At 48.3% G+C, this 12,328-nt stretch overlaps 1 protein-coding gene across 3 annotated transcripts in view; it reads left to right on the top strand.

Moving 5' to 3' along the window:
- Positions 1-390: 390 nt before the first annotated feature.
- SH2D4A (SH2 domain containing 4A) overlaps positions 391-12,328 on the top strand; it is a 71,325-nt gene continuing 59,387 nt past the window's right edge. For 2 of the 3 annotated variants that reach the window (XM_055335306.1, XM_055335304.1), the window contains exons 1-2: positions 391-525; positions 5,454-5,833. In XM_055335306.1, the coding sequence (XP_055191281.1) occupies positions 5,653-5,833 (181 nt within the window). In that variant the 5' untranslated portion in view covers positions 391-525; positions 5,454-5,652. Of the gene's footprint in view, positions 526-1,856; positions 4,565-5,453; positions 5,834-12,328 lie in introns of those variants that run through there. The other variant, XM_055335305.1, reaches the window with a different exon arrangement.

Here is a 12,328-nt window from a genome sequence, read left to right as displayed (position 1 = left end):
AGTAAGCTCCGGGAGTCAGGAGCCCACCCGGGAGGGGAGCTGACTTGGCCTGCTGGGACTGTCACTGTGACCGAGAAGGCCTCCCGCCGCCGCAGGCCCGGGCTCGCAGGAGACCTTGAGCTCCGGGGCGGAGCAGGCCGGGCCGCGGACCCCACTCCGTTCCGCGGCCGAGAGGGCGCGGCGGCCTCGGCGGGCTGCAGGTGGAGGGCGGCGGCCTGGCCCCCACACGGGCAGCTCCGGGCCGGGTGCCCGGGGTGGGGGTCCCCTGGGGCAGCAGGCCGCGCCGACGTCTGGGCCTGGAGCGCGTCCAGGGGCCCGGGTGGGGCCGCGAGCACCCAGTCAGCCGCCGGGGCACGCGGGCCGCGGGTGGGGCAGCGCGGGCGGGCGGGGGCGCAGGGACACTGTTTGCACATAGCGAGGCCGAGGGTTTGAGCCGCCTTCCCTCCGTCTCCGACAGCTTCTGGCGGCCCCGCTGGACGCCGCGTTGCCCGGGGCCACCTGCTGGGGAGCGCGGGGCCCCGCCCGGTAGGTGCAGGGGGCGGCGGGGCCAGGGGGCAGAACGCGGGACCGTGCGGGTGGGGGCTCGGGAGGGCGCGGGAGGCGCTGGGGGGCCCCGGGCCCGCGGCCACGGTGCGCGGTGCGCGGAGCGCGGGCCCCAGGGGGAAGGCGAGCACTTCTGGGGCACCGGGAGGGGGGCGGGCGCGTCACCAAGCCGAGGCGGCCGGCGGGGGTGGGCGAGCCGGGAGCGCCGGAGCACCCGCGGGGCCGTGTGCCTGCCGTGGGTCCGGGCCTCCTCCGCGGCCCCGCAGCGCGCGCCCGCCCCCGCCGGCCCGCGCCCGCGCCCGCGTGGGGAGGCCGCGCGGAACTCCGCCGCCCAGACCTTCCAGGACCGCCGGGCAGCCGGCTCCCGGGCCCCGCCCGCAGGAGGGCAGCCCAGCCTCGGTCTTCCCAGTCGGGTGGGCGCCCTGCCGCCCGCGCCCCCGCCCCGCCCCGCCCCGCCCCTGCCCGCTCCGGCCCCCGGGTTCGCGGGGGCACCGAGAGCCGGGCGCGCAGGTGCCAGTTTGTAGGCTTCCGTGAAGGTATCGTTCCCTTTCCAGGACTCAGGGCGCAGGAGCAAGGGCACCGCTCTCTGATCTTAGTCTCCAACCTCCTAAAAGGGTTTTTTGTTTGTTTGTTTAAGTAAACACTATCACCCGCTCGAACTCAGAACAGGGAAATCAAGATTGCGCATGCTCCGCCCGCAGAGCCAGCCCGGCACCGGTCTGAGAGGCTTTGGATCGCCTGCTCAATGCGAACGACTTGGAGCTTTAGAAAGCGAATAAGCACGTGGAAGTCATATGCAGGCGTAGATTTGGCCCATGAGTGCAATTTCCTAGATAAATCTGTACAGTAGTTTCACATTTCTGAAGAATGGCACATATGTACAAAACTTACCAAATTGCTATCACCTCTGGTAAATCATTTTATCCTCAAAAATAGCCCTTTTGGGGCACCTGGGTGGCTCAGTGGTTGAGTCTGCCTTGGACTTAGGTCCTGATCCCCGATGAGTCCCTCATCCGGCTCCCCACAGGAAGCCTGCTTCTCCCTCTGCCTCTCTCTCTCTCTCTCTCTCTCTCTGTCTCTCATGAATAAACAAATAAAATCTTTAGAAAAAAAATAGCCCTTTTGCAGATAAACTCTATTAGGTGAAGTTGAATAAGATAAATGAAAATCTGAAAATAGCCGACCGTTTTAAAAGAAGTACAATTCAAACTATATTCATTTTCTTAAAAGATTTTATTTATTTATTTATTTATTTATTTATTTATTTATTTATTTATTGGAGAGCGAGAGAGGCAGTAGGGGGAGGAAAAGGGGAAGAGGGACAGACTCCATGGTCAGTGCCAAGCCAAAGGCAGGACTCAATCCCACTACCCTGAGATCCTGACTTGAGCCAAACCAAGAATGGGATGTTTAACTGACTGAACCACACAGGTGCTCTAAATTATATTCTCACCATTAAAGTTTTACTGTCCATATTACATTACTGCCATAATTTAGGCTTTATCTACCTGCCAAGGTCTTAGAATCATTAGAAACACAATTTTTATTTTGTCGAACAGGGCTATGGATGATGTGAGAGTCAGGCCAAATGTATGTTATCCTGGAAAACAACTGATCCTATCACCCTTTAGAAATTTAGTTTTGGAATAAATAGCAGATTTGGGCTTGTTGCTTGTCATTTCCTTTTTTTAAGTAAAGTGCTATTTAAGAAGAAAACTGAGTTAGCTTAGCTCTTCTTTTTATTGGATCTTGAATAACTGGAAGTTTGCTGCTCTCAAGTGTGTTAGATGAGGAAAGTCATTCAAAGTTTGAATCAGTGTCAGTGGTTGTCCTTTCAGGGACTGAAAGTGGGAAAAACCCTGGTTAGTTTCCTCATTCCTGTTTCCTCTACCCTACCTCCACTTGTGTCTGTAACTTCACATAGACCTATGACATAGTCTTCAAATTACAAAGATGTATGGTGCAGCTCCTCATTTCACGAATGGGAAAACAAAGTAGTGAAATAACAGCTGAAGGGCATACAGCTCTTCAGAAGCTCATGCTGGGGTCCTTGCTAGGTGTTCTGTGATCACCCTGTGCTGACTTTTCCATCTGAAAGTGTAAGGGAGGAAGGAGTTAATTCACAGCCTTAGAATGGCATGCATATTATTCATCTGCCTGACTCCAAGGCAAGTGCTAGCTGAGTCCCCAAGTATCCACTGAGGACACGGGGAAGCCAGTGTCTTTCCTTCGAGATCCAGTGGTTAAGTTTAATGCTAAAAATCCATGTTTGCCAGAAAAGGCAAAACAAACTCAAATTAAAACTGTGAAAGAGCATGAGTGTCTCATGGAACTCTTCACACCTGTGAGAGGCTGTACCATTTGTGCAACTCCTGATGGCTGTGAGAGGGGAAACTGAGAACACGAAGTACCTGTGAATCAAGTCGACAAACATGCACACATGGGCCACTGTAACATTTCCCTGCTTCCTTCCTTGGGGGAGGTCTTTTTCATACCTGACCTCCCCTCAGCTTATCTACAGTTACCTAGATGAGGCTTCTGCCCCTCAGAGGCATTGTGTGTCACGCACCTTCAAGTCAGCATTTACATTGCTGTAAGATCCTACTGTTCTTCATTCTGAAATTTCATACATGGTACCATATCCTGATGATGTGCTGATTCTGAGCTTATAGAGAAACTATAAACAGTTGTGCTACTGGAGGACAGTAGAGCCAACTTAGAGTCAGACTGCCCAGTTCTGCCACTCACCATCTTCTTCATCTGTGAAAGGGCAGGAGGGATCCCCAGGGTAACTGTGAAAATATAATAAGTTAATACATTCAAGGTGCTTGAGGTAGTGGCTGGCACAGTGCGTGCAAGCTCTTGTCGCTGGGAGTACTGTGGGCAGGGGAGAGGGGAACAATGTGAATTTGGCCCTTTCAGGGTTCCAGGTTTTAGGCCATGCTATCCCTGTTGCTAAGATTCACCCCATTCAAAATAGGGAACAAAACAGAACCTCAGGCCTCGCTGGGTTCTTCCTTTTCTACCATGTTTTATTTCTGTGAAAGGCAATCATCAGTCATGGGATGTGCCAATGTAAGACACCTATTGGAACATCAAGGAGTACTCTTGTTTTTTACCACTTGGTCTCAGAGCCCTGGAGTCAAGTGTGCTGGGGAGCCAGACTCTTCCTGTTGTTCCTAGGAAGACAGAGCTCAGCCTCTGGCAAATTCTCCTTTAGTGTGGATTTTTTTGGCCCTGCCCCTCCAGGAGCTTGTTGGAACCCAAAAGTAAAAAAAAAAATTACAGAATATCAATTCTTTGTGACAGACTTTGAGGGTCATCTTTCAAAGCAAGGGAACTTTGGAGGGACACAGCAGACCAAATTAGAGTCAAACACTGCTTTTATTTGTTTTTAAATTTTTTCCCTTAAAAAAAATTTAGGTGGGGGCCAGGGGCAGAGGGAGAGAGAGGATCCTAAGTAGGCTCCACCTTGAGTGCATGACCCTGAGATCATGACCTGAGTAGAAACCAAGAGTCGGGCACTCAACTGCCTGAGACACTCAGGCTCCCCTAAAAGTTTTCTTATGTTGTGTTCCATTTGAGTTCCAGTAGTTTGAAAGCTGCAGGAGATTATAGGATGCAGTTAGCAAGAATAGTTCCAGCCTCAATAAAGGTCCCAGCTACACAATGAATAGGTAGTGGATTTAAGTATGTGCTGTGTATGCAAACATCCTGGGGTTCCCCATCTGTTGAACATGCTTGTGTAAATGAAGGAACAGCTTTGCAGGGAAGAAGAAGGAGAAGGGAAGCTGCAGGGGAGCTCCCAGGGAGTCTGTGGGGATGACAAGGTGAAGGGCCGAAGAGGAGCGGAGGAGCCGGGGGTTATGACTAAGTGATAGTCTGAAGCTTGTGAGCATTTGCACTTAGTTGGCCAGAGGAGGTATTTGAGAGGCATGGCTAGATGGTGAGATTATCTGAGGCATTGTGAGCCCCAATTCCCAGTCAACTTCTTTAACACCGGTGATCCTGAAAAGTCGCAGTAAGTAAACTTTTTTGTGTATCTTATTATATCGAAAAAAATTAAAAGTTTTAAAAAAATCAACTAAGTAGAAATGACTAAGTTACATGAAACCTCAATGGAATCGTCCATCCCCACCCCCAACCACTGTGAGTGCACTTGTGAGTGCTGGAGCCTGTGGCTTCTTACCAAAGGAGCCTCTAAGAAACTCTTTAGTAAATCAGGAGCCTTTATTATGAACCTAGTTACCTCTTTGTTCTCCCAGTTTTTCTGGTCCGTAAATTCAGATTTTAGTAAATTAGATATATGGGACAGATAAACTTAAAACCTGGTGACCTTCAAGAATATACAGGGATGTTTTCTCCTGCTCCTACACTGTTTTCATGGTTCAGGTGGGCTGTCTGGAGATTGCCTTGTCTGACTTTTATTTCTTCTTTTTCCTTCCTTGAACATGGCCCGGTTTTGGTTTGGTTTGGGGTACGTAATTCTGTGAAATCTCAAAGACAGTATTTTCTTTTGAAATAAGTTGTTTGGAGAAAATCTTTTAATTTCTTCCTGTGCCTTTTTTTTTTCTTTTATTCTTTTCTCAGCCATCCAGTTGGTGCTTAGGCTCTGAGGTAATAATATGTTTGCTTAGTTGGGAGAAGGCCAAACCTCTGTTAATTTTTTTTGTTTCCCTGAGACTGACCTGTAAAAAGTTAGGATCTGTTTTGTTTTTTTGGTATACTATCTGGAAATTACGGGATACAAGTTACACAAACTCTTAACAAAGCATGCCTCGGCTTTTCTTCTCCTTTCACCTGAAATGAAAAGTGATACTGTATTTCCTCCAAGCTTGATTCATGAGCCTACCCCTGCCTGGCGTCTGCACATTTGAACACTGCCTGCTTTTTCCTATTGCTCTCTGCAGGTTCCTGAACAGCCTTGTGGACGGTATCCGTGGTTCCAGGAGCCAGGGGCCAGCTCTCCGAGTCACCGTCTGGGTCACTAGGATTGCTGAGAGTCTGGGAAGGTGTGCGGGTGCCCTGGGTGCCAGCCCAGGGGAGGCCACCTGGAGGGCATTTTCAAGAACTTCTGCCACAGGTGTAAAAGACTCCCGACCTGCAGAGATGCTGAAGCAGATACTATCCGAAATGTACATAGATCCCGATCTGCTGGCAGAGCTCAGCGAAGAACAGAAACAGATCCTGTTCTTCAAGATGAGGGAGGAACAGATCCGCCGGTGGAAAGAAAGAGAAGTAGCAATGGAAAAAAAGGAGTCCCTGCCAGTGACATCCAGGCCGAAGAAAGGTGAGCTCACCCGGGTCTCTCCCCTGGATGTGTTAGCACAGGGGCTCCCGCTTGCGTTACCAGTTCGCACCAGAAGCAAGCCAGGTGTGTGTTCCAGTTTGGTAGATGAACCCTACGTGTTGTTGAGATCCTAACAGGGCTATTTATCAACTTGAAGTTCATACTTAGGCACACAGAACCATCCGTGCACAGCAATTACCATGCGCTTGGGTGGCTGTAAGCAGATCTCTTACTTGAAACCAGACTCACCTGGAGTACAAGTGAGTGTACAGTTTGTTTGGAGTGGGTCTTGAGGAAGGGCTTCTCTCCCATGTATTGTCACTGGTGCCAAGTATTCTACAACCAGCATAGAAAGGCATTGTATCAGCAGGTTTATAGCAATTAACATTTACATTTCTTAGACTTTAAGAGAATTTTCTTTGCATTGTCTTTTTTTAGGATAACTCCCTCTTAAAATGCAAATACTGCTGTTGAGGGAAAAAGTCATACTACACATATTTTTTTAAAAAAAGATTTCTTTATTTCTTCACGAGAGACACAGAGGCAGAGGCAGAGACACAGGCAGGGAGAGAAGCAGACTCCCTGTGGGGAGCCCAATGTGGAACTGGATCCTGGGACCCCAGGATCACGCCCTGGGCCGAAGGCAGACGCTAAACCGCTAAACCGCTGAGCCCCCCCCCGCTCCAGGCGTCCCTCAGATACACTTCTTCCTGATGCAAGGAAACCCTGGTAGCTTGAGAGAGCCTTTTGAGACCATGAGGGAGGAGTTCTTGCCCATCTAACCATTAGGGGTTTCAAAGAGGGAGAAAATGAATGTGCGCTGGTGTAGACAGACTCAAAAAGGAAGTCACTTTAGGGACCTTTATCTTATATTGCCTTTAATTAAAACCTTTCCCATTAAGCCTCTATAATGATGTGGAAATACATAGGAGTATCTTATTGATTATTGTGGTTATCAATAGCAATAGGTTTTTATTAAGGACATGTTTCATCAGACACTTTTACGTATATTATGTCTTGTCTTCACAAAATTTCTGCAAAGTTGATCTCATCTGTTTTATAGGTGGAGAGACTTAGAATCAGAGAAGTTAAGTAATATATGCAAAGTCACACCACCAGCAGGTACCCAGATTTACTGGATTTCACAGTACCCTGTATGATCCTAAATAGAATTTTTTTTTTAGTAAGTAACATGTCCAAGCTGAAGCATGACCCTTTTATATTTCTTAATTGGCTTCTACATCTCCTGCACCACTGAGTCAGAGCTCATCAGATAGAGCTGGATGTCTTTGGGCACCGATGTTCACCGCGAGGATGGCATACTGACATGTCGGATGACTTTGGGGCCAGGGAGAGGTGAAGGGCTGCTGCTCCTATTGTCAGTGGCCCAGACACTCTCTAAAACTGAGCTTCTCATGTTTGCTGAAGTGGTCTCAGCACCCAAGCAAACATGAGTGTTACTACTTAAGATAGTAATTTCATTTCCTTGCTTAAATTCTTTTTTTTTTTTTTGCAGACTTTGAATCTACCTCTTCGAAAATCTATATTATTCTATTAAATGACCATTGAAAAAGTATGTTAATATACACAGTGAACGTTCTATCAATATTTCATGCCAAAAGTTTGTTACTCCCTTAAATCTAGCACTTGGAAAAATACATTTTGCACTAGATTAGTTCTCTCATGACTACAGAAAAAGAAAAGGTTTGAGATTCTTTCCTGACTTCCCCTAAAAGACAGTACTTCTCCATCTTTCTTCATGTTCTGCCTTTGAAGATCAAGCCACAGTTAGTACCAGGCAGTGTTATGGCTGGTGCTCCCCAGAGCTGTGTATCTGTGCTGTTGACCGAGGCCCTGGCTGTTGTTTGCTTAGATCTCACTGTGTGCCTCTGATCCTTTGAGGCTGGTGCTCATGGCCTTCCCCTGCCAACACCCCCTACATGCCTCCAACTCATACTGGGCTGACAGTGCTGCTTTTTTATTAGCAGTTCTGAGCCAGGTTCTGGAGATTGTCCTTTTCTTGGCTCTTTAAATATATCATATGCCCTCCCTCCCCGTCATTCCTTTGCACCAGCTTAGCTCATCACTTGGCAGTTCTTTCATTGTCATCTGGTCTTTTTTTTTTTCTCTATATGGTCCACTCTGGTGAGTTTTCAGGGAGCATCACTAAAACATTTGCATATTGTGCACACCAGGAACCTTTAGCAGTCTATGGCTAAAGTAGAAAGGGCTGAAATGCAATTAAAAATATGGATTTTTACTTAGTAATAGATGAGAAAATAATTTCAAAATGTAATGGGAAAATGTGATTCTTAGAGAGGTAGAGGATCATGGCCTCCTCGGCCTGTGGAGGACATAGAGCCGGAGGCCCCATTTGTGGCTGTTGAGGACGTGAAATGAGAATAGTCTGGATTGAGGCATGTGACAAGTGTAAACTACCAGATTTCAGAGACTTGATAGGAAGAATAATGTAAAATACCACATTAATAGTCTTATATTAATTCTATATTGACCTGATAATCTTTTGGATAATGTAAAATTTATTAAAATTAATTTCATCTATTTCTTTTGCTATTGTAATGGGGCTACTAGAAAAGGTATAATTACAGATGTAGCTCACGTTTGGACAGCGCAGCTCTAGACGAGAGAAGTAGCACCGTCGAGCTGATGGTGTATCAGACCTGAGCTCCGTGCTTAAATATATGATCTCATTAAATGATGACAGCCCAGCCTGAAGCTGACTTACTGCTCACGCGTTACAGAGGGAGGGGAGTGAGACTGGGACTCACTAGCTTGCCCAGGACAACGGCTGCTGGACCCTGAGCCAGACTTTGCCGAGTAGTGAGGTCACAAACTGGCTCCATGGCCAGCTTGCCTGGAGCTAAGACGTTACCCTTGTCTGCAGGTGCCTCATGCGCATCTAACACGTGTGCTTGTGTCAGGGCCCTGCCTTGGTGCTGTGAGCTCTTTCTGGTAAAACAAATGGTAGAGGCCTTTCCTCAGCAGTGGGCTGCCTGGCACTGGTTTCATTGGGCCTTCAAGCGCCGGAAACCTAAGCGGTAGGCTGCCATCTGCTTGCCGTGGGCGGTGTGAGAGGGGCTGTATGGGACCTGGAAATGGACTTGCATCTGGGAGACTACCTTTGCAGCAGGCCCATTGCTACCCGGTGAACAAGGCCCCTGCTAGAGGGCCTTCCATTTTTCATGAAGTGGCCATAAACCACTGGTTTGTGCCACCTGCAGTGGCAGCCCCTCCCTCCCCTTCACTCCCGAAGCTGAAGCTGCTGTAGTGACCTCCCCTGACGGACTCAGTGCTGATCTAGTCGACTCCAGCCTCATCTGACTTTAGAGTTGCCTCTTTCAGTCTCTTTCTCGATGTCATGGGTTTCGTGCTCTCTCCATGATAGTTTCTTTTTTATCTCTGCCTGAGCCCTGAATGTCCATGTTCCCCCTAGGGGGCCTCACTCTGCACTGGTGGCTTGTGACCTGGAGGTGGGGTTGAGAGGCTCGTAGACTCCTTTGAAAATTTAATGAGAGCTTCAATCAGGAAAATGCACATAAACCGCATTTTGAATATAGTTTCACAATGTTCATTCTCCCTAAATCTTGTTCACAGATGCTGGGGTCCACAGACCCTAGGTTAAGGTCTCTGTAGCATCTCCGTGGGGCACCACTTTTACCTTTTGTTTTTGTTTTTTGAGAGAGATGGTGAGTAGTGGCAGGGCGGTGAAGTGGGGTGTGGTGGGCAGAGGGAGAGGGTGAGAGAGAATACCAAGCAAGCAGTATGCTCAGTATGAAACCGGACCTGGGACTGATCCTATAACTATGACCCTAGGTCATGACCCAAGCCAAAATCAAGAGTCAGATGCCCAAGGGACCAAGCCACCCAGGCACCCCCTGCTTCTACCTTTTAGGGTTAAACACCACCTATATGCCAGCAATGCTCAAACCCATACTGCCAAGCTCATCAGTGTCAGCTCAATCCTCCTCACCACTGCCTCTCATTCTCTGTTAAAATCAGTGGCACTGCTTTTTCCCTTGTCACTGAAGCCAGAAACCTGGGAGCCACTCTGGTACTCTCCGATCTCACCACACATCCAGTCACTGAACCCTATAGATTGTAGTTCATCTGTTCCATCCCCTAGTGCTTTTTTCCTACCAAAGTGCTGGCCCATTAGGATGTGCCAGATATAAGCATTATATTTACGCTATTTCATTTAAACCTCACAAGAATCTGTGTATGGTAAATGTTGTCACCTTTCTTCCTACAAAGAAGGAAACAAACAGGGACGCCTGGGTGGCTCGGTGGTTGAGCGTCTGCCTTCGGCTCAGGACGTGATCCCAGAGTCCCAGGATCGAGTCCCACAGTGGGCTCCCCATAGGGAGCCTGCTTCTCTCTCTGTCTCTGCCTCTCTGTGTATCTCTCATGAATAAATAAATAGAATCTAAAAAAAGAGAAAGAAACAAACAAACAGAGAAAGTGATTTGTATGGGTCTCTGGCAGAGTTAGGATTTGAACTCAGGTCCAGATCTACTCCATGTCTGTTCTGAACCACTGGTTCTGGCCCTGACTCTGAGTGTGGTAGTTTTGCTCAGTTTATCTTGTTCTGTGGTGAGCACCCACGTGTGGATGATAACCCATCTCCCCTTCCCATTCACCTGCCTGAGTCCTGAGCTGGTCTCCTCTCCTGACTCAAGTTCTCACTTATCTGTAGTGCCTCCTGCTTTCCTGGGCTATAGCCCAAGCACATGCAGCTTCTCTAGCATCCTTTCTGCACTTTGTCTCTAAAATAGGCATAAAAGGGATCCCTGGGTGGCGCAGCGGTTTGGCGCCTGCCTTTGGCCCAGGGCGCGATCCTGGAGACCCGGGATCGAATCCCACGTCAGGCTCCCAGTGCATGGAGCCTGCTTCTCCCTCTGCCTATGTCTCTGTCCCTCTCTCTCTCTCTGTATGACTATCGTAAATAAATAAAAAAAAATTAAAAAAAAAAGAGCTGGACTAGTCTTGATTTCTGGCTAATTCTCATTTCCTTGGCCTACTCTCTCCCTTTCAGGTTCAACCTAAATAGAAAATAAAATAAAATAGGCATAAAAATTATTAGAAATTTTAAAGATGGACTTTAGTATTAGTAACTACAGGATTATGAACCCAGACTAACAAATCCTGCAACCAATGGGGAAAGCAACAGTCCTCAGTCATTTTAAGAAGTCCCGAGGGGACTCTGCAAGCATGTAGGGCTGGGTCTCACCTTCTCCTGGCCCTTCTCCTGCTCCTCAGGACCTGGAGGGCACGTGACGGTGTCCGGAGCTTGCCTGTCACAGCCCTGTCTGCATTTGTGTCCTGGCATCCTTTTTGCTCTCAGAAGTGTTCAGTTTGGACAATGCATTATAAGGCTGCCTTAGACACTGGTTCTGCAGTCCTGCAGACAGGTTTTGAATTCTGGTTCCAATTTCACTAGCTCTGTGATCTTGGGCAAGTTAAATACCCTCTCTGGGCCTCCACTTCCTTCTTGTAAGATGGGGCTAGTAATAGCCTTGGGTGACACTCTGAATATTTAATGCCGACATGGTGTGGGCATCAGTCAGAGGGGACATGGCTGTAGTACTGGAGTCCTGGCGCTCATGTTTTGGTTTCTGTTTGTGGGGGTGGGGTCCCGAGAGGAGGGTCTGAGTGGGGGAGGCACATGAGAGGCTGCGAATTTAGGGAAGTGTATCATAGTTGAACAACCTTGGTCCTGGTGGGTGCTGCGTCAGCCCCAGTGATAGTCTGTGTTTAATACATAAACTGGTCAGGAGGCCCCTAGTGTTGATGCTGTGGCTTCTGTTCACTCAGGTTTTGGTCTTCTGTGTGTAGGGACATGGTACATAATTCTCCTGTCATGTCTCTTGTCCTTGTCCGTCACTATGTTTGTCCTTCTGAGTTGGATCAGGTTGGAGTGGAGAGCAGCTGCTGACCCCCTGAATCACAGTCTTAGTTTGGGGAGAGCCCTGGGGGTTTTGCTGACCCACACCTGAGATGTGAACACCCACACTTCCAGTCTCTCCCTCCTGCACCCCTGCTGCGCCTGCCAGGTGGGCAGAGATCGGACATGAAGATGGTGTGAGCACACACCAGTGGAAGACTGGAATAAGCCTGGCCGTTCCCTTGCCAAGAATGTGTTGCCCCGTTTTTATGTGATGTTTTACAGCATTGCCTAGTTGGAGATTTTATATGGTGAATGGGGTGTGGATGAGAGTCTGTGCAGCGGTCCCTTGTGCTACTGTGCAGAGAAGGACTGATCCACCGATCTAGAAAAGTTGGTTTTAGAAGTTCTCAAGAAGCCCTAAGCTAGCAAATATGATGAGTACTGAAGGATGCAAACATGATTCAAGGAAGGACTGGCACAAACCTTATAATTAAATGGAAGTGCTATGAAAAGGTCCCTCCCTCACTGTTCCCTGATTAAAGAGTGCATCTAATTTCAAGGTGAAGTAGACAGAAAATCCAGACTGCAGT

The sequence above is a fragment of the Nyctereutes procyonoides genome, unplaced genomic scaffold (assembly GCF_905146905.1).
Source record: "Nyctereutes procyonoides isolate TBG_1078 unplaced genomic scaffold, NYPRO_anot_genome, whole genome shotgun sequence".
NCBI lineage: Eukaryota > Metazoa > Chordata > Mammalia > Carnivora > Canidae > Nyctereutes > Nyctereutes procyonoides.
This window is presented reverse-complemented; position numbering and strand designations above follow the sequence as displayed.